We start from the raw sequence: 25,973 nt of genomic DNA on the forward strand, positions 1-25,973 counted from the left end.
TACTGAAATAAATGAACTTTTCCACGACATTCTAATTTATTGAGATGCACCTGTAATTAATTTACAAATATGGTTGAAAACTTTTTTTGTAAAGCCTTTCTAAATATTGTTCTACATTATCTATATATATATATATATATATATATATTATGAAGACATACAGTAAGCTGTTTTCTTTTTTTAAAGATTGCTATTACTGTATATAGTATATGACACAACATTTACAGAAACAATAAACCCTTGCAGGGTGGATTCAACACAATAATAAGACAACATGAGATTAATAATTAGGCAGTATGCAGTGATACACATTCACGTATATATAATTTATAGCAATCACCATCCGATACTGGAAAGTGTTTTATAATGAGCCTTATGTAGAGAGATTGACAGATGGATGTTGCATTATAAACTAATTGCTCAGATGTTCAAAAGAATTTCAAACCAGCAGCATGAGGAAAGCTGCTTTTGAATTTCATTCCAGTGAAAGATCAAAGGCAAGTCCTTGTTTTTAGAATGGTATTAATGTATCTCTTTAGCAAAGACAGGAAATGATTCATCACTTCAACCTTTTCTTCATAAGGTATTTGTGCCACTATTATTACTTATATTTTGTGCATAGTAAAGCCTCAGCATTTTGATTAGAGTCACGAAGCATTGTCAGCTCCCTGGTAAACATCCATTATTCCCTTCACTCACACGCACTCACACACTCCCAGGATCGGCAGCTTTGTCAGAAGGAGGAAGTAAAATCTCACAAGCTGACATGTCACCGTACATCCTCCATTCCATCCCGAGAGTTTTCCCAACCTGGGCTATGACTACAAAGCAGGAAAATGCAAGGAATGCCTCTCAATGTCACGGAGGAATCAGCGGCTCTGAGCGCCTGTCACCTCCAGGAGCTCTGGATGGAAGGCCACTGGCGAGGGCAGCGTGCCCAGCAGACGTGAACCGCCAACTGGATGAGGTACCTCATACGAAGGGCCCGCTTCAATCTTGATCCTCAACAATAACAGGGGGACAGGACAAGGCCATCAGTCTCCATTACGGAGACACTGTTTTCTCTCAAATTACCCTCTCTGTCGTGTTCTCCGCAGCATCTATAGGAGCGGCTGTCTCGTGCATCATTTCGCTCACAAAGCTTGAAAGCCCCCTGGAGGGGAGAGAGAGCTCCTTCCTGCCCCGCCGGCCCCTCCTCGCATGTCCGTCCACCTTGACAGGGACAGTCTCTGCCGACAAGGGGGAAAATTAGCATAGCAATGGAGACCCTCTCAGGGCTGAGAGGGGCGGACAGTGTAAGTGACTCTGCGGCCGCCCACCCCCAGCCTCATTCCTACCCCAACGGCAACTGAGACCCTCTGAACAAGTGAAAGCGGGACTGCCGACTCACCTTAAAGACCTACCTATAGGCCACGAAAAGAGCAGGTGAGGTATAAGGTGACCGCTTGCACGCAGTGTTAGGAGACTGTGCATTTCCACATGTTTCTCAATGTAAACAAACACAGAGCAGAGCGAATCAGCGGCGTGGCTTTGACGTAACTCACGCAGATGGATCAACACGTAGTCGAAAACATCCTGTGGATGTTCTGACGCAGGTGCTTGGATTCAGTGTGTTTATATTTTGTCTAGCTCAGAGAGTCTCAGTAGCTGCACTTTTCACTCATCCACCAAGAACAGCACTTCAGTGCATTTTTAATAAGGAGATAATATTATCATCTCCAGATGAATGATCTCTTATGAACAATATCATGTTATTATATGCATTAATATCACAAAGCAGTATACTTGATATTGCCAACGTGATTTTCCACTGATAGAAGTATAAAAATGCAGTCGTTTTGGATTGATCATGTTGTTCTCTTTAAATGTATATAAATTATAATAAATGAGAGGGGCGTTTAATTAAATCATTTATATGATTGAGGTAATGAGGTAATGATTTAAATGATAGCTGTTCGCATTAAATTCAAGGCATTAATGTTTGCCTACAAAACCACCACTGGCTCTGCACCCCTTTACCTAAATTCATTACTTCAGACTTATGTGCCCTCTAGAAGCTTGCGTTCTGCAAGTGAACGGCGCATTATTGTGCCATCCCAAAATCACTTTCACTGACTTTTAAATTAAATGTTCCCTCCTGGTGGAATGACCTGCCCAATTCAATCCGAGCAGCTGAGTCCTTAGCCATCTTCAAGAATCGTCTAAAAACACATCTCTTCCATCTTTATTTGACCCGCTAACTCTAGCACTCTCTACTCTAATTCTATTCTTTTAAAAAAAACATGCGCCTTTTAGACTTGCACTCTGTTCATTTACTAACTGCTTGTTTTCTTAAAAAAAAATACTAGCTTCTCTAATCTTGTTGTATTCTATCTGTTTTTTTATTTATTATTTAATTAACAAAAGCAAAAAAAAAGGCCTCTAACACTAGCTTGCTCTATTCTTTTTCTATTCTTTCTGTTTTCTTTTTATTTATTATATAATAAAAAAAACAAAAACCCTTGCTACATGTACTGTGTTAAGCTAACTGAGACTTGTTATAGCACTTGCATATCATTGCTCTCTTGTTGATTTTGATTGCTTCCATTGTCCTCATTTGTAAGTCGCTTTGGATAAAAGCGTCTGCTAAATAACTAAATGAAAATGTATCATTATCATTAACTTTGAATAAAGCTCAACAAAAATGACATTTGGGACTGACAATTATGCGAGTTAAATTTAAATCATTTCCATTATAGACTTAGAAAAACAAGTATATATTTGTCAAAAAAGACAAATGTAAACTAACTCTGGTACAAACTATACAAAAATCATGCATACACAAATGCATATACAAATATGCATACGTACATGAATGTTGCATTTATTTGATCAAAAATACAGTAAAAATAATCAAATCAAGAGTTTATTTGCAAAAACAGATAACTCTGAAAATCATGTTTTTTTATTATGTTATCATGTTTTTATTGTGTTTTGTGTTAGGTATAATATTATTTTTTAGTTATTTTTACCTAATCAAAATAACCCAACTGCAGTTTGATTGAGATTAATTGGAATGCACAATGAAAAAACATGATTTTTTGAAAATTATCTGTTTTTAACAAATGAACTCTTCAAATATTACATTACGTTTACAATTTAAACAGTTTTTTAATTGAATATATTTATTCCTGTGATCCAAAGCAGACATTACTCAAGTCTTCAGTGTCACATGATCCTTCAGAAATGATTTTAATATGCTTAATCCTTATTATAAATGTTGAAAACAGTTGTGCTGCTATTTATTTATTTATTTATTGGAAACTGTGGTACATTTTTCAAGATTCTGAATAGAAAGTTAAATAGTTCAAAAGCTTAAAGAACAGAATTTTTGTAACATTAATGTCTTTACTGTCACTTTTGATCAGTTTATTGCTTTCTTGCTGAATAAAAGTCTTCATTTCCAGACTGCCACAACGACAGCTCTGTTCACACCTAGCCTTTCGTGAGGGGGAAATATCTGCTATCAGTCTTCTTATGATTGAACCGTGTAGAGGTAACTCTTCTTGATGTCATGTGGTCTCTGTATTAACCTCTCGATTAATGCCCTCTGTCTCTCTGAGCAAGACTTTCCCAATGGTTTCTCCTGTAGATGCATCAGCTCAGTGAAGCAGCAAGCCTTCGTTCACATCTTGTCTAGCAGAGCTCTCATCAGCCCTCATCCTTTCTACTTCAGAGTGTATCTGAGAACTGTCTCAATTCACAGACCAAGCGTGAAAGACAGGGAACGACTTTAGTGATATAAAGTTTTACTGTTATCGACCTGTTGCCCAAAACCCACAGCTTCTGTAAATAGTTCCATTTTAGACAATGACAGCATTAGTTGTAGTTGATGTCTTTTTTTTTTTAAGTGTTTTGTGTGTCCTCACAAAACATTTTTTACCCTTGCTTTGCTTTTTTTTTTTTTTTTTTTACAAAAAATGAAACACTTGCTAAGTATGCAAGTTCATGTCTATATGCATCAATACTGGATATAGAGACTAGAAGAAGAATTTAGTCTTTGGAAGAATCACAGGACACAAACGGGGGTTTGGAAAAACAAATAACATTGTCGATTTTCTTTTTCTTTTTTCAGTTTAATAGTCAAAACAGTTTTTCTCATTATGAGTCAATGACCCTTGATCATCAGACAGCAGTGAACACAGTTACTGACCCTTGCCATTAAGGAAAGTGTTTGCCATTGAGATATACAATAAAAAGCACAATCTTAGCAGACAAATGTCCCAGATATGCAAATTGCACATGTGAAATTACTTTAAAGAGCTTTGGTATGTTGAAGGTTCTTTCCCAGCCATATATAAGAACGTTTTGCTAACATTCCCACTGTTATGACAGTTCCCTTTAAGTTATGAAAACATTATTTTTGATTGTTCTCTGAATGTTCTGAAACAAGTAGTAACATTTAAAAAAAAATACCATGAAAGTTCTATGAACAATGTCTATTCAAGTCAAGTCACCTTTATTTATATCAAGCGTAGCGTTAGTTCTGCCAGGTCACGTTAGTCAAGCTCGCATCAGCTGGCTCTCAGCTGATCCCCATCAACCTATGGGAATACGACACCTATCTAAGCATTCATATATAAGGTCCCTCAGTATTATCAGCAGTTTTCGCATTGCTCAATAGCTAATTACCCTTCTCCATCCCCAACTCCTCCTCTGTCAGTCAGGATTCAGCCTTCTGATTCTCCTTTGAATCAGACTAATTCTAAAATGTGTACATAAAATTATTGAACTTTAACAATATCTGCAATACGTTTATGTTGGTTCTGTTCTGTTTACCCTGGGGGGGTTACCGGTGCTCTCCCTGCTCTCATCCATGCTAGGCTGCATGGATGCGCAGGGGAGTTCTTGCCCAGAACAGAACCATACCGCCAATCCAAACTGTATGCTAATTGTCAATCATCTTTGACGATAGTGGTCCTGACAGAAATAGCTCTTTAAGCAATACAGATTGTGTCAAAGCAGCTTTACAGTGTTAAACAGGAAAATAATGTTTCAATAACGCAATCAAAATTAAATTCTACTTTGAAGCGGCTCTAAAAAGAGGACAATAGTAAACAGTCTTTCCAGTTAATGTCACTTTATTAGTGATTCAGTAATGTCATCATCCAGCTCATTTCAGTTCTCATCCAATACTGTCTGTGTATAACTTTGCCAGAAAGTTCTTAGAACGTTCCCTGTTAGCTGGGTTATTGGCTTTGGTGGTTTCATGAAGAAACATCCAAAAGTTCTTTATATTGGAAAAAGGTTCTTTGGATTTTTAAAGTGTTCTTGGTTCTTGCTCACTGAAAGGTTCTTTAGGAAGACCAAATGGTCCTTCTCTGTCACCACTGCAAAAACTTCCTTTCGGGACATTATTTTTAAGAGTGTATTGACATAATACTGAGGACAATATGAAATGGACACATTTTTTTTAATCTTCTACCATTTGCTAATAAACAATATATGCATGGCAAATGATTCCAACACGATGATTCCATGTTGCATTTGGGCTAGTGCAAATGTGACATGCATGTGAAATCATGTTTTGATCCCGTGAATCAGCTGTGTAGCTGGAATCTTATTTAATAAAGCAATGACGAAGAATGCTTACGCACATGCTGCCTGCATGACAGCTCCTCATTCACAGAATACACACATAATCAAAGCAATGCATTAAGCAGGAGTGATCCTTCTTCACATAAAGAACAACAACATTTTCATTGGCCTTTGCCTCTTAACCATGCAGATATTTTCCAAACAGTCAAAACATGAATTTTTATGATCTGAGGGAATAGCTGGCATATCTAAAAACAGTAACTGCTTCAGTATCCTCAAGAAATCAATGGAGTCTCATTTGTGAAAGCATAAAAGACTCACCACTGACAAAGGCACGCATGTACCACCAATCATAACAGAACAGACGGCAGATTGAGCACAACAATGGGGACGTTCACCACAAGATGTCGGAGCAATTAGAAAGTCTTATTGTCCTCTGCTCTGCTCATTCAGGATTCTTGGCTGGAATTACCAGAGATGCATGAACTCTATTCTATCTGACCTCTATGCAATGTTAGTCATGCACATTTTAAGCATCTGCGAATAATGTTGCCTTTATCTGCCCTGGACTTTAGCTGCTGAGAATGATTGCATCTCGCTTGGAAAGACTTGCTTATTCTGAGCTAATGTACACATACAAGTTGGCTGAATTATTTATAACAGTAAAGGGATTGTAAGCCTTCTAACATGCACAGTTTAAGAGCTGAATTCATATCTCAAGGCTTTGTTGTTTCATTCAACTTGGGATGAGTTACAGTTTTGAAATGGACTCGAATGATTCGACCTTTTGACCCAAATCACAAAAGTCCAAACCACATAAACGTTAACTAAACATTTATATTGGTAAATCAAACAAGTCTACAGTAACAAAAATCAGACAAAGAGAAATCTATAGGACCACGATAACTCATTTACCCATCATTTAGCCATTGCACTGAAAATGCAGGTTACTTCTCAAACTGTATCAAAATGCAAAAACATGAATTTGCAAAAATATTGAACTCACTGTCATTCTGCAATGACGAAATAATATAACAGTGTATTTTATGCAATTTTCTAAATGTAATAAAGATCGTTTGCCACTGGTCTGTAGGAGTAGTCCTTTACTTTGTGTTGAATTTCATATTGAGCTTGTGCAAATGACTTTGCTTTTGTTAAAAGTCACATTTAATTATACATTTGGAAGGTTTGAGAGACAAATAAGCTCAGATTTCAGGAAAGGGAGTCATGTGTTTCCCACCCACATTATTGAGTGTTTTTGGTTTTATAAGTGAATCACTGACAATGGGCACATTAATAATATTAGTGTTATTGTTAAATGGTAATAAGAGCAAAAATAATAATAATCATTTTGTTTTGGTTTGTTAAAAGGGGTCTGTGGGGCTAAAATGGTTGAGAAATGCTGGTATTTCTTTGTGGAAAAGAAGCACACTTAATTTGCAATAAAGTTACAATTCAAACTTCAAATCTTAAATGTAGATTTTTAAAACTGTACTTGCAAATAACATAATTTTAATGAAATAAAAGATCACTTATATGTAAGATAGTATACTTTAAGAGTAAGTGCACTTTGTAATAATGTCAAATTAAACATTTATGTTTATGTTAATATATATATATATATATACTAAACTGCAAACACTACATGTGGTTACATATAAAGATGTACTTAAGTCCTACTTAGGTTGGTCAAAAAAAAAACTAATTGCATTTAATATAAATTTAAGCTATAATAGATTTACAATTGCAAATAACATACAATTACGTGTCCAAAAACATTACATTCAGTTTGCACTGAAGTATATTCTTTTAAAGTGTATTATTTTTGAGTAATATGTACTCTTTTTAAAAGTATGCTGAAGTTTACCTCTTTTTTTAAAGGGTACACACTACTATCCTCTCCGTGATTTAATTAAAGTCCTTGCCTCTGTAACGGAGGCCAGCGAGTAGGTGCTGTGCAAGGTAAACCTCACTCCCCTGATCTCGAGAGACGCACTAGCGACTGACGCTAGTGGCTGCAGTCTTTAGCCTCCTTGTTAGTGCGTCCGCCTCCCATGCCGGAGACCCGGGTTCAAGACCCACTCGGAACGAGAACGAGGTGTGGCGGTGAGGACCTGGGTGAGAGGGGTTACATTGGTGCCGTGACCCGGATGGGAGTGAGGGTTATGCCGAGTTCACACTGCACGGTCTTCAAACTCGTCGGATCGCCGTTGTTTTCACACTGCGTGACTATCTGGGGTAGCATTCAGTCGCTTCTGTGTTCACATTGCACGATGGATCGGCGACAGGGGGTTTCACACTGGTGCCGTGACCCGGATGGGAGTCGGGATTAGGGGGGTGAGTGTAACGGAGGCCAGCGAGTAGGTACTGTGCAGGTAAACCTCACTCCCCTGATCTCGAGAGATGCACTAGCGACTGACGCTAGTGGCTGCAGTGTTTAGCCTCCTTGTTAGTGCGTCCGCCTCCCACGCCAGAGACCCATTCGGAACAAGAACGAGGTGTGGCGGTGAGGACCCAGGAGAGAGGGGTTACACCTCCAAGAGAGTTATGATGGAACGATCTCCCTTATGTGTCTGATCTTAACATCCTGACCACTGAGAGAGGATCTAATTGAATTACCCAAACGGAAGTGGTATTTGGATGTGCTTGCTCTCGGAGTAAATGAGCGGGCCTCATTATTTCTCGAGAGGATCGTCTTTGTGCTGCTCTTGCGCAAAGGTACATGTCCTGAGTACGCACTTCACTGACTCCATCCATGCACACTTCCGGTCCTCTCGCTATCAACACCAAACTGACAAAAGATAATGAACTTGAATTACTGAGGTGTAAAGATTTGAGATAAACTGGATGTACCCTAAGAATAATACTCATGGACTATAGGCTATTATATTATCTCAAAAATGCATACTTGTTGAAATCAGCACATTAGAATGCTTTTAGTAGAATCGTGTGACACTGAAGACTGTAGCTATTATCGAATTATATTTGAAAATATATTCAAATTAAAAAAGCTACTGTTTTAAATTATAATAATATTTTACATTATGCATATACAGAGTAGATTACTTAGAAATTGTAGTCCGTAACTGAATTCAAATGACATGACAAAAATTGTAGTCAGTAACGTAATCCATTACATTACACATTTTAGGTAATGTAATGAGGCTAATTTTTTTTATTACTTTTAGATTACTTGTGAGTCGTTTATCACATTGATTTAAATAGGATCATCTTGTACCATATTGATATAAAAATACAAAGAGTAAGTAAATATATTCCAGTGCATTAAACATTACGTTATACACGTCAAGGTTTCCCAAACTGGGGTTCGTAAAAGAACTGCAGGGGGGTTGTCAGTTTATTGAAAAGCTAATAATTAATTAAATCCTAAAAAATGTCAAATTAAAATAAGTAATTTTAAAATAACATCATGTTTACCTGCATGTCAGGTGACCATTAACCAACAGAGAACCGTGAACATTCAAATGTGATAGTTAATTATTAAAATATTTATTTTAAAATCTCAGGGTACTTCATATAAACATATTAGGTGAAAGATGGCCAGAATGTACTTCTTTACATGCAAATAAGAATAATGTCAATTTGTGAATTTTAAAATTGTGCATCCTTTGTGTAAATGTCCACAAAACTGGAAGACTTTCTGAATGTGTATACGTGGCAGGCTATTTTAAAAAGGAACATTTAAAAGATAAAAAGAGGAATTAGGGAGAATCAATAAATTATGGATAATTTATTACCATTGTGTGAATAACATGTAATCATGTAATCAATAAAAAAAAGTGACTGTAGTCTGATTACGAGTATTTTAAAATGTAATTTAATCTAATTACAGGTACTTAATTTTTGGAATCTGATTACATAATCCAGGTTACATGTAATCAGCTACTACCCAGCTCTGAGCATATATTATATTATAATATACTCATATTAATGCAAATTATGCACAATAATGCATAATAAATCACATTCATTTTTGAAGTTGGTAGGCTGATGATGTGATGATATGTTGTTGTTGTTTTTTACTATTGTTTATTTCTCCAGTATTTTATTTAGATTTTTTTTTTTAATTCTTAATATTAAATACTGATACTTGTAGTTTTGAGGGGAAAAAAATTTAAACACAGCTTGTATATACACTGTTTCACGTAGAGTTACTCCAGAGATCAAGCCTGTGTGGATAATAAATGACATGCGATGATGATGTTGGTAGGGTGTTGTTGTGGTCCAGGGTGGCTGTGGGGGAAGGGACAGAGTTGAATGGCCCGACGGGCCTCCCACCCCTCGTACTCACTAGAGATTGACAAAAGTGTGGGAGTTGCTGGGTGTTGTAGGTCTATTGTTGGGCTAATGCGTGCATTTATTAAAACTGACCTCAGGTTTGCGAAAACAAACATATTTACTTGAGTGTCAGAGTATATTGACAGAGCTCGCCTTAATCTCCAGTATTTTATTTAGATTTTTTTTTTTTTATTCTTAATATTAAATACTGATACTTGTAGTTTTGAGGAAAAAAAAATTTAAACACAGCTTGTATATACATTGTTTCACGTAGAGTTACTCCAGAGATCAAGCCTGTGTGGAAATAAATGACATGCGATGATGATGTTGGTAGGGTCTTGTTGTGGTCCAGGGTGGCTGTGGGGGAAGGGACAGAGTTGAATGGCCCGACGGGCCTCCCACCCCTCGTACTCACTAGAGATTGACAAAAGTGTGGGAGTTGCTGGGTGTTGTAGTTCTATTGTTGAGCTAATGCGTGCATTTATTAAAACTGACCTCAGGTTTGCGAAAACAAACATATTTACTTGAGTGTCAGAGTATATTGACAGAGCTCGCCTTAATCTGTTCGCATATTTATCGGTGATTATAAGAATTTGTTTCCCAGCTACAAGCGCGAAAGAACTACAAGTTCCAAATGCTGTCTGCGCGTGCGCAGTAGGCCCGGACGTGTGGATCTGATAGCCATGAATGGGGTGGCGGAGACGCGGGTTTGTGGATTTTACCCAGATGATAACATTAATGTTTGCACCTCAGTGGAGTTACTTTTATGATAACTTTCAACACAAATACACTCGACTGCTTTAAATACTTCACGCGAGACAATCTCGTCCGGCATAACAGCGCTTTTGTGCTCATCGCGTGGCTCGAAGCAAATCACGTTACGTTTGTTTTCTCCTATTAAACATGCCGAGGAACAACAAGACCTCGCTGATCCAGAAGATAGCGAGCCAGGCTTATGTGACCTTCCAAAACTGCCCTACCTCTGCCATTGGGGATAAGACAGAGCGGCAGGCAGAGTTGGTAACCCTGCTATCCGACATCAGGGCTGCGGATCTGAGGGTTGCGCCACCGAAGAAAGTCTCCATATCCTCCTCACAGTCTTCAGCAGTTCCTCCAGTCACATACATGCACATCTGTGAGACTGATGTCTTCAGTATGGGAGTGTTTCTGCTGAAATCTGGGGCTTCCATCCCTCTGCATGACCATCCCGGGATGAATGGCATGCTGAAAGTCCTGTATGGCAAGGTCAATATAAGGTGTTATGACAAGTTGGATAAATCTGCTGGTGCCGAGAGTGACACTGAGAGGCGGTTTGATCCACCGCTGTTGCCTTTCCAGGGAGATGATGTGAGGAGAGCCGTGCTCAGGTCCTCCGGACAGTTTTCTCATCAGAGTGGCCCTTGCATCTTGACCCCTCTCAAAGACAACCTTCATGAGATTGATGCAGTGGACGGGCCGGCTGCGTTTCTTGATATACTGGCACCACCGTATGACCCTGACAACGGGAGAGATTGTCACTACTACAAAGTTTTACAAACTGCTGGCAAAAAGTCGGAGCAGAGCGGTGAAGACGAAACCTGGCTTTTAGAGATCCCCCAGCCGGAAGATTTCTGGTGTGGGGGTGAGCCGTACCCCGGTCCTGAAGTTTCGGTGTAGAGAGATGAACACTGGAATGGCCTGTGATCCGTCCTTATTCTAACTCAGATGTGTAAAAATTAGTTTTGTTTTGTTTGTTTTTTTCTTGGGACTTCAAATGTCACTACATGATTTTGAAATGTCCATTCCAAACCTATGTACATCAATTTGTGGCCTTGCTTGTGGATAATGAATGTATACATGCTTGAAAGGCATTTACTCTTGTATAAGTGCACACTATATATATATATATTAAATACATGTATTTAATTTATTTAAAAAAAGAAAACCATACAAACACTAATTCTTATGTACTGTTTATTTATTTTCCATCCATAAGCGCAAAAGAACTACAAGTTCCAAATGCTTCCTATATGTCTGCGCATGCGCAGTAGGCACGGACGTGTGGCTCTGATAGCCACGAATGGGGTAGTGGAGACGTGGGTTTGTGGATTTTACCCATATGCTAAAATAAATGTTTGCACCTTAATGGAATTATTTTTATCGTAGCTTTCAACACAAATACACTCGACCGTTTTAAATGCTTCACGCGAGACAATCTCGTCCGAGGTAACGGTTATTTTGTTGTCATCGCGCGGCTCGAAGCAAATCACGGTTCCGTTTGTTTTCTCCTGTTAAAAATGCCGAGGAACAACAAGACCTCGCTGATCCAGAAGATAGCGAGCCAGGCTTATGTGACCTTCCAAAACTGCCCTACCTCTGCCATTGGGGATAAGACAGAGCGGCAGGCAGAGTTGGTAACCCTGCTATCCGACATCAGGGCTGCGGATCTGAGGGTTGCGCCACCGAAGAAAGTCTCCATATCCTCCTCACAGTCTTCAGCAGTTCCTCCAGTCACATACATGCACATCTGTGAGACTGATGTCTTCAGTATGGGAGTGTTTCTGCTGAAATCTGGGGCTTCCATCCCTCTGCATGACCATCCCGGGATGAATGGCATGCTGAAAGTCCTGTATGGCAAGGTCAATATAAGGTGTTATGACAAGTTGGATAAATCTGCTGGTGCCGAGAGTGACACTGAGAGGCGGTTTGATCCACCGCTGTTGCCTTTCCAGGGAGATGATGTGAGGAAAGCCGTGCTCAGGTCCTCCGGACAGTTTTCTGATCAGAGTGGCCCTTGCATCTTGACCCCTCTCAAAGACAACCTTCATGAGATTGATGCAGTGGACGGGCCGGCTGCGTTTCTTGATATACTGGCACCACCGTATGACCCTGACAACGGGAGAGATTGTCACTACTACAAAGTTTTACAAACTGCTGGCAAAAAGTCGGAGCAGAGCGGTGAAGACGAAACCTGGCTTTTAGAGATCCCCCAGCCGGAAGATTTCTGGTGTGGGGGTGAGCCGTACCCCGGTCCTGAAGTTTCGGTGTAGAGAGATGAACACTGGAATGGCCTGTGATCCGTCCTTATTCTAACTCAGATGTGTAAAAATTAGTTTTGTTTTGTTTGTTTTTTTCTTGGGACTTCAAATGTCACTACATGATTTTGAAATGTCCATTCCAAACCTATGTACATCAATTTGTGGCCTTGCTTGTGGATAATGAATGTATACATGCTTGAAAGGCATTTACTCTTGTATAAGTGCACACTATATATATATATATTAAATACATGTATTTAATTTATTTAAAAAAAGAAAACCATACAAACACTAATTCTTATGTACTGTTTATTTTTACCTTTAAAGTACAATTAAAATTTTTCAATTTGGCTTAGTCTTGTATTTAAAAAATCATTTTGTGTGCATCATGTGCAAGGCTATTCTTTAATTATTCACTTACTTTTTTTTTTTGCTCATAGTCAGATCAGATGCATTTTTTTATTATACTTTTTATTAAGTATTTATAAATATGTTCAAAAACTGTAAGTATACATTTTATTATAATATATTCAACATATATGAATATGTTAGAATATAAGTTTATAAAAACATACTAATACAAGACATTAATAAGGTAGGTTAATTTATAAGTGTTTAAACACTGCTTTTGAGCATTTGCTATTGATTTTATATAATGATGTACTTTAATGATTTATCCTTCGTAGCTGTTGTTATCCACTGCATATGAGAAACATTAAGTGAGGAGAGGACTGTGGGAAGCTAAAGATTCTTATCTTCTCATCTTTAAAGTGTGTATAATTTGCATTTCTTATTTTTGTTATCACTAACAATAACGATTCTGCTGATTTATAATAGGCTGTGTCGCATACTGGAGTGAAATCTGTTGGAAAGTCAGACTTTCACTGTGAATGTTTACAGACTTCTTTATGTCTAATGTGGCGTCATGTTTCCCACACATTGGTAAATATATGTCTGTAACAATAATGTAGGAGGCAGCCTAAAAGTAATAACATAATTTAATCAAATTAATTCTTAGATAATTTTTTTAGACACTGTGCAGGTTAGACGTCCTGTATCCCTACAGATTTTTGTTTATAGACCTGGATATGATCTGAACAGAAATTACTTAAATCCTCTGTTAAGCTCAGTTTATCTTCAGTGCAGATTTTTGTCTGTAAAGTTAAATTGATTATATATATATATATATATATATATATATATATATACATACATATATATATATCTCAGTTAGCACATTTTTAGATCTATAATTAGTCTGAAAGAGCACGTAAACAATAGATAATTCTAAGTTAACATCCATCTCTCAATCTTAGAATAGAGAGCATATGTGCTGTTTTTAGATTGCCATGAATACAATATTAGTAAAGTAGTAAAATTATTAGTAATTTCATTACTTTGCTCTCATTAATTCTTTTAATTATTAACTGTTGTTTATTTAGTTTTTAAGCCACTTATCAAACATTTTCAGTTCCAATCCAAAAATGTATGTGCCAAATTTATGTATTGCTTGATGTAAATATGGGGTTGTCCCGCTCTGAATGCGGGGGTTGGTATATACCTTCAACCACACAAAACCAAAGATTCATATCATACAGTGTCACACAATTATTTGTCATTTTTTCGGTGTTGTTTCTCAATTTTCACACCATAGACACTGTAAAGAGTGGTCATAACAGTGTCAAATCAGTGAATTTATGATCACAAAGTGAGTCATTTTTGTTCACCTGCAAGTTTTAATAATTGTTCCCTTTACACTTACCCTTCTTTGATTATTCATGATTTTCCCCCCAAAACGTTTTGCCCTATATTGGACATTACAGACTGTGAATATTCGCACCCTTTGTGCATTTGTAAACAACACAGTGTGTGGGTGCTGGCCCTTAAGAGACCAAGAGTCAGAGCTCAGTGATGCCCAAACGGGAATGTCCCTGTAAGTCTACTTCACTTTTTCCTTTTACACCTTCTTTTTTATAATGAAAATCAGTTAAACAACAGAAGTTCACAATCCATGTGTTGTTTATTATTTTCATGTTGACAAAGTAGGACATTATTGACCTGCGTTAGTCACTTCATAACAAATACATTTATATCAATCAGAACAAACCACAGAACAAACGTCAAGTCGCTATGAGTTCAGCTATATATACACAATCCTTGTTTTAAGCACAAATGCAACACTTTTGACACGAAACGGTTTGTACAAAAATATATCTTCAAAAACTTTCATATTAAAGGATCATGTACAATTGAATTCAAGCCCCCGGGTGTATATGTACAAGATGAACGGACGAAAGGCACGACGATGGGAGAAAATAGTGACACATTTGAAAGTTTAGTCTGTTTAAATTAACTTTGTTAAACGTATCAACTCCACTTTCCACCTTTTATCTAAGACCCAAGTCTCCCACGTGCTATCTAAGGTTATTTTTAATTAAATTAATCGGCCTAGAATATTCAAACAAAGTGCGTTTGGTCAGTCAGCATGCGACTGAGGCAAAAAGAAAACGAACATATCGCACCACCTTTCAAAGTGCGCGCCGTATTGTGTCCATATACCATTTGGCACTGTGGTTTGATTTAACTTTTTATCAGCCCACCCGGTTTTAATATATCACGAATGGTGCATTATTATTGTCATCATATTGCCTACATAGTGTTGGATATTGCACGGTCCAGCTGAAAGTCTACTGGCTTGAACTGGACGAGCAAATGCCCGTGGCGACGCCGCGCTCCGAGCTGGACACTCCGGAGGACGACGAGGATGATTTCCTCTCCTTCTGTCGCAGGTGGATTTTGGTGTGTCTCTTTCTTTCGTCGCTCCGCGCGAACTTTCTCCCGCAAAAGTCGCAGGCGAACGGCTTCTCGCCGGTGTGCGTGCGGATGTGGGTCGTCAGGTGGTCGCTGCGACTAAAGTTCCTCATGCATATCCGACACTGGAAGGGTTTGTGGCCGGTGTGGATGCGGATGTGTCTGGTGAGCTCGTCGGACCGGGAGAAGCGCCTGTCGCAGCCCTCCGCCGGGCAGGGGTAGGGCCGCTCGTGCACGGGGGTCTTGCTGGGTCTGTTGGGGTATTTCCTCGGGCGCAGGATGGGCCTGAGGGGTAAGTTCTGCGGGCTGTAGGCTGTGGGTAGCCGGGGTCCGTCAGGAATCGGTCCCCCCAGCGTGAAGTTCCTGATAGTGTTCAGGGGGGTCAACGGAGGCGGGACTCTGAACGAGTCCAGCGGGCACGAGAACGGTTTGCGGTCGGGCATCGACTGCATGTCCCTCTGGCACGGCGGCTGGAAAAAGCCGGCGTAGTCCGGGATGATGGGGAACAGCCCGGAGTCCGTGCTTGGCTTTGGGGAGGAGTAGGATGGCGGAGGATAGGAGATCGGGCAGGTGGAGGTGGAGAAGAACGCGGATGGGTCTTGGTACACCTCCCCGCATCCAGAGTAGGGCGGTGGGGGCGAGTAGATGTGCTCCATGTCCGCATGGTTCTGCGCCATGGTGCAGCTGAGGGTGCTGGGGAAGTGGCTGGGGGAGACTGAGGAGGCAGGTGACGAGGATGCTGAGGATGGCTGGGTCATGCCCAGGATCCCCGCGCTCACGATGTTGATCACGCCCTCAGGGTTCCAGTTTCCTGGGTACTGGGAGTCGATGGAAAACTTTCCCATATAGGTGAAAGTTTGGTTGCGAGGGCCAGCTGGTTGCGCGAAGCTGCTGGAATAGGTCAAGTCGAGGGAGCGCTTCTCCGTGCTCATATCCCCGCAAATCAAGCCATCTGCAAAAATACACATAAAAGCAAGGTTTAGGTACACATGAAAGAAGGCTGTCTTATGGATCATGCAACTATTGGATGCAGCGCGCGTAGCTTTTACGCAAACTGGCCACTGTAAAAACATCGGTAGTTATAACATCAACACTAGGCAACTTCTTTTCTGAAGTAGTCAAAGAACTTTGGTTTCACTTTAAATGCGTTTACAGTTCTAGCAGGTTTGGTTTTTCTGCAAAGTAGCCACACTTTTTCATTCCCACTGAAAACCCTCAGCTGCGAGCGATGTATAAACACAGAGCACGTGAGGATGGAAGCGCGCAGCATTCTTACCTCCCGAGTTTATCTGCTCGTAATGTCCTCCTAAATCACCGTTTGGAAATATAGTCACAGAGGCTGGCAGTGATGTGGCAATCTCGTCCACTGAGTAGATGCTTTCGGAAAGAGGGTGCACGAAGCCACCAAGAGTTACAGGGGCTTTCTCCAAAGTTTTAGCTGTCATCGTGAAGTCCTAAGAAGCACTCGTTCAGATGTTCACAAAATGTTTTGTGCCAGTGCGAACGCTCGCTCAAAACGTACGTTACATGTGGATAGCTGTCAGTGAGTTTAGCGTTCACTATGATGCCATCTGACGGCTCTGTGTTGTTGAATGACAGATCCTTGTGGAGCTGCTAGTGGTAGTATGTATTTATGGCGAGCCTATCAATGTGCCGTTACGTCACTGACCATTTAAGGACTGGATGGCAAAAGAGAAGTAGCGCTGCGCGATCTGATTGGTTACAGACCTTGTGACGCGTCGAGGTAACACTTGTCAATGGAGAATCCTTTCTGTACAGCCGCTCATGCATAAAAACCAATGTGCTGGGAGGAAAAAAGAGCAACGTTATATTGCTTGTTATATGAAAATATTTTTAGATAACAATAACAAAAAAATAAAGGCACGCTTTTGTTAAAATATATTAAAGCCAAAGAGGAGGGGAAAACTAACGTTTTGATGCAACGCATCATTCTCAATCAGGAATTCCGGTTCATTATCACGCCATAAATGGTTTTATCCGGTAAACATCTACACCCCTTCGTCCATTTATGGAGCATATTCCGGAAATTGAGTATAGGAAACTCGCGAGTGTTGCCGAGCAAAGAGACGCGCCTCAACCAGCATCAGAAAACCACAATCAAATGAGAGACACAATCACGGAATTTCTACCTTTGCTTCAATGGCACAGTCGGAAAGTGCGCTACCTCTATTTGAATAGACCCCGTGTTTTTGGAAAGAGGGAAACCTTTTGAGTAACTGCATTCTATAATTAGAATGTTGCTGGAAAGTAGATTTATTTATTTGCGATTCTAAAAGTTTAAACCAAAAATCATTTTATTTTATTTATTTTTGTTTTGTTATCTTCCGACGGTTTGCTGTGTTAATAATGCATTAATGGTGCGGAAGATAAAAAAAAAAAAAAAAAAACATCATATAGCCGCACGTGAATTTCTGGCTCAGCAAAATTTGTTCACCGCTATTATTTTGTTTGTCGTGTTATAGCCTAGACCTAAACAATTTAATGTACTTCAATTAATTCGACTCTCCTCTTGCTCCAAAACCCGAGGGCAAGAAACTAAAACTTTCCAAATGTAAATGCCTGTATACGTAAATAGAAATGCTTTCCGCTATGAGGTTTAAATATGCGACTAAATAAAAAAGATGATAGAAGTGAATTCCCCCCGTGGGTTTAGAAACTGCTCTTAGTAAGACATACGGGGGAGGAGGGAGATGAGGTCGGAATTTGAGCCAATGATTTTAGTCTATTACAGAATCAATTCATATTAAATAGGCTACATGTTCAGAATATGTACAGCTTTTATTTGAGTGATTGAGCTTCCTGCATAATGCTATAGCCTATACTTTAGCTAATGGATAAATCTTCTGTATTGTATTTATTTACCAGCCTTACATCTACAATGACCTTTAGAAGACTGTGACTTAGGCTATTTGGGATATATGAGGTGGATTAACCAGATGGCACACAATTATAATTCATTTTATAAGCTTCCAAGTTTACGTTCGCACGCCTTGCTTTTGCCTCGAAGAAATCCACATAACATCAAAGCAGAAATCACTTATTACACATTTTTTTTCAAAGTTCAATAAATCGTTGCCGCGCGCGCTCGATGAATTGAAGTCCTCGCGCGGAGTGCGTGTCTTGTCTCAATCACACGCCAGTGGTTAATAGCTGCTAGTCAAGTCACTACTCGACTTCTGTCTGAGTTATGACTGTTGGAATGATCGCTCGAGTCTATGTGTGTTTTCAGGGCATATATGTTAATCTCTGGAAAAACTCTTCCATTGAACTTCCGACATCCCACACATCATGCAGACGGCCGGTATGACTGTGCGTATGGTCGCATATAAGCATTTTGACAGCGTTCACAGTAGGCTACATATAAAACACTTCGGTATTATCTGAAGCAAGCCTCAATTCTCCAAAATAAAAAGGCTAATATTAGCACGTATCCATTTCGATTTCCTCACGTGCTTAATCCTGGTTGCGTTTTGTAAACATTTCAAAAATGAAATGCCTGATGGGATTACAAATGAATATAACGACGGAATTGTGCACTGCTGTTTGCCAAGAGATTTGAATAGGCCTGTAGCCCACGTAAATTAGTGAGGGAGTTTTATTGTGTAAATAATAGTCTGTTTAAGTTTATATTAAGTATATATTAATTTAAAATGTTGTTAAACTAATAAATAATAGCCTATATTATAGGCTACTTATATATATAAATGCGCATAGATTTACAGTTTTACGCGACTTGCGTGGGTTATGTCATATAATTTGGACAGGGGGCAGTATATGTCTCTTTACCGCAGACTGACACATCAAAACGCTTTATTGAAGATATAGAAAAAAAAACTCTTTTTACATTGTCACTCTGTTAGATGAATAACTGACATGTATGCCAAATAACATCATTAGCATATAGTTATCTCTTCAAGTAGCCTATAGTAAGGGGGGAAAAAAACATAATGGACTCTGCAGGAGTCTATAACTTGTCCATTCGTCTTATAACTGCAGGGGAAAATTCAATAATTGTTTTTGTAAAAGCAAACAAGTTATATCAATTTTTTTTTAAATAAAGCAGTACTCTTTTTACATTGTCACTCTGTTAGATGAATAACTGACATGTATGCCAAATAACATCATTAGCATATAGTTATCTCTTCAAATAGCCTATAGTAAGGGGGAAAAAACACATAATGGACTCTGCAGGAGTCTATAACTTGTCTATTCGTCTTATAACTGCAGGGGAAAATTCAATAATTGTTTTTGTAAAAGCAAACAAGTTATATCTTTTTTTTTTTTTAATAAAGCAGTATTTCGATTGTAAAATTTTTTTTGAAGTAGACAAAAAGATCCAAATGGTTTCACTATCTTGAAGTCAAACTAGAGAATTTTTTTTTAAATAAAGCAGTATTTCGATTGTAAATTATTTTTGAAGTAGACAAAAAGATCCAAATGGTTTCACTATCTTGAAGTCAAACTAGAGTGTGATTTTGTACAGTATCATTACATTTGCCATTTTTAATCATGCTAACATTGCAGAAGTAATTTTTTCCCTGCTCATTGTCACTGGAAATTTGTCACATAGGCCTATTTTAATTATAAAGTCCACTGTATTTCATAATATATCATATATTATCACACACGGCATTCTCTGCAATCAGTTTTGCAATCCCCATTATAAGAAGAAAGCATTTCACTTTGCTATTGCTTCCCACCAGAGATGGGTTGACACCAGTGATAATTGTAATATTAAAAAAAAAAAAAAAAATCAACAGGGAAAAATGTTTTTTAGGGTCAGAGCTTGTCCTCATTTTTGAAAATCAGATCATTAGCAATTCAAAGAATTATTTTAGCATTATTTGTTCTTCAAGCTTGACAGCCGCTTGAATGGGAGTTTAAATCAGCCCGCACACAGGAAACCTCAGTACACACCCCCAGTTTTGATTGTACAATGAAAATCCCCAAGCTTCCTGTTGTCCATCAATCACATATATTTTTATCGCCACCCATGCAAGCTCGGGTTATTTTTGAGAAGGTGTTGCTGACATCATAAGCATGGCTTGGGAACAGTTTGTGATCAGAGTGTCATAATTACTGAATGAATTACAAATGGAGCCATCTGTTGCCACTGCATACACTTATCACTGACTCTGTGGTAGATGGTTCTTCAGTGGCACAAAATAGAATAATGGCATAAAACCTTTTTGGAACCTTTATTTTTAAGAGTGAAGCCTTTTTAAATTACTACTGTTGACCACTGAGAAATATGTAGAAAGCCAAAAGTCATCCCCCACGCCTGTCATGGGCCTAAACTGAGCGGACATTTTCAGGGCTGTTAATCGGCTTTGTGGGTAATGATTTAATAAGGGCCCCATGCATCCGTAGCCTGTCTGAGATCGCCCTCTAGTCCACACGGTCTGCTCTGAATCTTTTATCGCCGCTGTCGCTCAAGCGGGCAATTAGTAAGAAGGTCGTGTCGTCATAATGACATCTCAGTAGATATTGACTGGAGTGCGTCCCCGCAAATCACCCTAAACGCTCAATAGCGAGTCAGGGCCAGCAACACGCCACAGTTACATTATCACTCGCGGACGTTTAGTGCCGAACAGCTTTGCGTGTTTGTCAGGCGCACCGGTGCTTTTCTTGCCCCGTGAATAAAGACTACAGCGAGTAATGTGACAGACCGCAGCCAGACTGATTACAGGGACGTGTCAGTCGCTGTTAATGGGGGAAGCCCTTTAAATATTGTCTCGGTTCGGAGCCTGAACATCCATAATGAAGAGGTAATGAACCTGGTCTTGTTTCTGCTGGCTGTATTAATTGCAAAGGGCAGAAAACCTTGCAAGGAAATAAGAATTTGCTTTGAGATCAGTGGTGGATATGCATTTATTTGGTTTTACCTCGCGACCTTATTGACCTTTCGTATTCACAACCGCACTAATAAGACCATCAGCAACTGCTATGATATAAACAGGTTAATTGTGGCTGTATGACAGCTCAATAAAGAAGCCCAGCTCGACACAAAAGCGCTCAAGTCTGCACAGAACAGCAGCGATCTTTACCGCTGACTGAATGCTTCACATTTTCAGGAATTCTTGCGTTCTCCCCCACAAACGAAAGAAGGAAACTTCAGATGCATGTGTCTTTTGTTGTGCGCCTACAGATGCAAAAATGTTTGCACACTGTGCAGAAGTGGCCCGCTTTGGCAGAGCGTGCCGGGCCCGCCGAATGCCCATTGGCAGCTGGGAATGATGGTCTCAATGTAATGGACACCCACACATGGCAGCCACTGAATTCAAGAGCTTTCTTTCTTGCATGTGCTCGGGGTCTCCCGGGGTCAAATGACTCCTGCACATTGAGGATACATAGAATGACATCCTTCTGCATCAGCCTTTGCTTTGTTTTTCAGGTCTGTTTCATTGTTCTCTATTACTCATCAAATTGTCCATGAGATCAGCACACACAACAAAAGGCTTTATGATATAACTGTACTCACAAATTGAGTAAATAGGCCAGTTCACTACTTCGCTAGTATTACTGTTTACTTTCTAGGCATACGCATGAAAAATCGGTGAATCTATCTATCTATCTATCTATCTATCTTTTTATGAAGAAAAAAAATATTTGTTTCCCCAAAGAATCTTTCAGTGAACAGTTCTTAAAAGATCTTTTTTACTATTAGTGTAAAGAACATTTTTTTAACAATTTACTGTAAAGAACCCTTTTCCACAATATATAGAACCTTTTGTGGAATGGAAAGATTCCATAAACGTTACAGGTTCTTCTCGTTCTATATCTTTGTTCTAAATATCATTTTATCATAAAATATCATTTTATTCCCAGTACCCGAAGTTAGCTCAAATAAGAAAGAAAGGGTCAGGAGCATTGCTGTAATTGTGTGTATTCGAAAAGGGAAAACAGGACAATTTATAAATCCGCTCTAGGAACGGAATGTCTCTCCAAACTGGTCAGGCATATGACAATACACCATAAAGCAAGCTGTCAAGTTACGCCCACAAAATTCAGATGAGGTTTGTCGAAGAGGGGTGAATGGACACAAACCTGCTCTAGAGCCAGCTGAGATCTAAAGACTAGCCGTGGGAGACTCCGCACAACATGAATTGTTCTTTTTACCGAGTAGGAGGCCGTTTTTCTTAGTGAATTTGTGTAGGTGTTACTTTCTATAGATGCTCACCTTCAAAGGACTTTTTCGTTTGTGCTGGTGGTATTGGCGAGCTAACAATTGTTCTTCTGTTTTTTAGTTTTTTTTTTGTTAATAATCTGTTTAAATTTCCTATTTATGTACAAGAGCCTGACTGAGGATTAATGACATGATATTCCACGGCCTTTAGAGAAAATCATTGTCTTCGTATCTGCAATATATTTGGAAGATGTAAATGCGTTTAAATATTTTTATATTAGTGCTGTCAAACGATTAATCGCGATTAATCGCATCCAAAATAAAAGTTTTTGTTTACATAATATATATATAAAACCTTTTTACATGTTTTTTTCCTTATTCCTAATTCGTAAATATTTTTTTTATTTATATCAACAAAAATCATCAGAAATATTCTGATCTAAATTTTTTTTTTTCATTTTATAATATTTAAAACAGTTATTCCAAAAATAATTTTCAACTCAAGTCTATTTGTCTAATTACATGCATTTTATTCTAATTTGACATTTTTTGAAGGACAGCATACCATCAAGTCAATTTGAAACACTCTGATGACATAATTGCTCACAGAAAGAGTCGAGAGCAATAATACCTTTCCGGGGAAAAAGTTTCGCCCCGGTATTTCATGTATTCTAATATACCATTATCCACATTATCTAAATTAAGGTCTCTGCTCACAGAGACAAGTACTGTACACCCACATGTTCAACATCATGCAGCATTACAGTTCATTAAAGTGCACACACACACACACACACACACACACATGCTCAAACACATAAGGAAACATTGGTGATGGTGAACGCTATACTCACATTATCAGTGCAGCATGGAGAGTGGCTCTTTGTGACTTCCCATCATATGAGTGGGCTCCTCCAAGAGCTTCACACCGCTCCAATAGCAACACAGCGCTCCACACACACTCACACACTCCTGGGATAGCTGGTGTTCCTCATGCAAACTGATCTGGTTTCAAACTGATAGTCTATATTCTACCATGTGGCTATATAAGGTGCTGTCTAACTCTCTCGCGCTGTTTCATGGGGGTGTAACAAAGTGGAAGAAGGAAACTCAAGACAATGGTTGGACTTCATGTGTATCCTACATCTTTGACATTGAAATTGTCATGGTAATGTTAAGTCAGAGGTGCAAGAGCTGAAATGCTTTGACGGACAGAGTCGTGGGTTCTGGTGTCATTCAAGCATCTTGATTAGAGGGTGGACAACGCAGCCATGCATGCCACGTGCACGTGTGCGTGATCTGTTCTAATGCAATGAATCAGATGAATGTCTTCCTAATTTTTACTTGCAAAACAGTGAATCGTTATCTAAAATACTTTTTGGTTATTCCTGAAAGATTTGAACACACCCCTACTTTGATACATAACTCACACTATTTGAGTACATACTGAAAAGGTACACGAGTCATATTTAAGGATCCAATACGATCTCATGAGAAAACAACATGCTGATATCTTATGAAATCAAATGATGTGATATGAAAATGTGCACTATTTTTTTTATAAATAATCATAATAATTCACACACAAATTGCTAGTAAATGTCACAAATAATGACAACGAAATAGCAACATATTGACTTAAACATAAAATTTTGAGTTAAAAAGACTGAAATAGTATTTTATTGTGAAACATACTAATCTTTGTTTTATTTGCAATTTTGAAAAATCTTTTTTGAATCATTTTCTTTCAAAATCTTTTTTTTACAGTTCAACCGTGTACAGAAATGTATGAATGAGATTGTATGAATTAGACACCAATTTGGCAAATCGTAACTTGTCATGAAAAATTGCCACATTTTTATTGTGTTGAAATATCACAGAGCAAAACATTTGATTTAGGCCAGTAAGAAACTTCATCTATAAAATTCAACTTTAAGTCGCTATTGTTAACTGGATAAGTGCAACGTAAAGGTAAAATAAAAAGAGTTTAAAAACGGAACTAAAATTTAGTTATGTCTTGTTATGCCGCGAAGTAATAATCATAGACAAACTGCTGTCTGTGACTGCACTCTGTGTCTCATATTGACACTGGCTCTGTTCTGATCTGTTCTCAGAGCACCGTCCTACTGGAGCAGCAGGTCATGTCCCAACACAAGCTTCATTATTACTAATTACACCCAGTCCATCATTGACTTTTGCCTTCCCTATTAGCAACATGAGTCATTAACACTAATGTTTTTTTTAACACTGAAGACGCAAGATTTTTTCCTGCTCTCTGGGACTGACTGTAGTGTAATGGGTGAACACTTTAAGCCTCTGTACTCTCAAATTCAGGCATTAAAGATATCCCTGGTATCCCATTAATTTCAAAGGTTTCTGATAAATGTCACAAGCTTTATGGTGAAAATGACAGTGAATGGCATGTTTGTAGCATGCAAAAGGCTGTAGGTTTAATGTAACCTTAATACAGTAAATTCATTCTTAATATTTAGTGAAACTAATCTCATTCTCTGTTCTGCTTATTCAAACAAGCACACCATTTTCCATAACAACAAATGGAATATTGTGAATATTTGATATTTGTGAATTACATTGAAGGGGATCATCGGTGAATATAGCAGCCCGTTTCTCACACAAAAATAATGCATGATTTCAGAAGACTTGGAAAATCGTGCACAAGTAGCATGGACTACTTTTTTTGTCATTTTGGAACTTGACAGATATGAACTATCATGGTGTGGAAAACATCTATGTGAAGATTCTTCTGAATTTCTCCTGTGATGATCTTGGGAGAAAAAAAATTGATTAAATCATGACAGAAATTTCTTTTTTTTTTTTTTTGGTGAACAGAAAGCATAACACTTACAATCTGAATTAGCCAGAATAAATAGATTGTTAAGAAATATCTGATCTTGTACCTTCATATTGTCTTCTCAGACTATTGTAGATAAAAAAGACATTATGAACAACACTGCATAAAATATCATAAAAGCATCGCAACTAAAACAAAAGCATGCAGCTGAAAGTTAAAATGTGAGACGATACAAAGCTGCACTAGATTTTAGGTGTGTGTGTGTGTGTGTGTGTTTGTGTGTTTGTGTGTGTGTGTGTGTGTGTGTGTG

General features: G+C 38.5%; 3 protein-coding genes across 3 annotated transcripts; 2 read left to right on the forward strand and 1 right to left on the reverse strand.

Annotated features, from left to right (window-relative positions):
* Positions 1–10,540: 10,540 nt before the first annotated feature.
* LOC107745676 (2-aminoethanethiol dioxygenase-like) lies at positions 10,541–11,796 on the forward strand. The gene has a single exon (XM_016559598.1). It carries the CDS (start codon positions 10,780–10,782, stop codon positions 11,530–11,532), a length of 753 nt encoding a protein of 250 aa, XP_016415084.1. The 5' UTR covers positions 10,541–10,779; the 3' UTR covers positions 11,533–11,796.
* Positions 11,797–11,915: 119 nt separating this feature from the next.
* On the forward strand, positions 11,916–13,189 carry LOC107745677 (2-aminoethanethiol dioxygenase-like). The gene has a single exon (XM_016559599.1). It carries the CDS (start codon positions 12,153–12,155, stop codon positions 12,903–12,905), a length of 753 nt encoding a protein of 250 aa, XP_016415085.1. The 5' UTR covers positions 11,916–12,152; the 3' UTR covers positions 12,906–13,189.
* Positions 13,190–14,912: 1,723 nt separating this feature from the next.
* On the reverse strand, positions 14,913–17,291 carry LOC107745678 (early growth response protein 2b). The gene is made up of 2 exons (XM_016559600.1): positions 16,981–17,291; positions 14,913–16,656 (listed from the first exon to the last, which is right to left on the reverse strand). Exons 1-2 carry the CDS (start codon positions 17,147–17,149, stop codon positions 15,581–15,583), a joined length of 1,245 nt encoding a protein of 414 aa, XP_016415086.1. The 5' UTR covers positions 17,150–17,291; the 3' UTR covers positions 14,913–15,580.
* Between the last annotated feature and the right edge of the window lie 8,682 nt (positions 17,292–25,973).

This window comes from Sinocyclocheilus rhinocerous, unplaced genomic scaffold (assembly GCF_001515625.1).
Source record: "Sinocyclocheilus rhinocerous isolate Xijiao unplaced genomic scaffold, SAMN03320098_v1.1 scaffold768, whole genome shotgun sequence".
NCBI lineage: Eukaryota > Metazoa > Chordata > Actinopteri > Cypriniformes > Cyprinidae > Sinocyclocheilus > Sinocyclocheilus rhinocerous.

Coding starts and splice junctions, on each gene's coding strand:
- LOC107745676 (XM_016559598.1), top strand. CDS start 10,780: ATGCCGAGGAACAACAAGACCTCGCTGATCCAGAAGATAGCGAGCCAG.
- LOC107745677 (XM_016559599.1), top strand. CDS start 12,153: ATGCCGAGGAACAACAAGACCTCGCTGATCCAGAAGATAGCGAGCCAG.
- LOC107745678 (XM_016559600.1), bottom strand. CDS start 17,149: ATGACAGCTAAAACTTTGGAGAAAGCCCCTGTAACTCTTGGTGGCTTC. Junction 16,657..16,980: donor CGAGCAGATAAACTCGGGAG/GTAAGAATGCTG, acceptor GTATTTTTGCAG/ATGGCTTGATTTGCGGGGAT.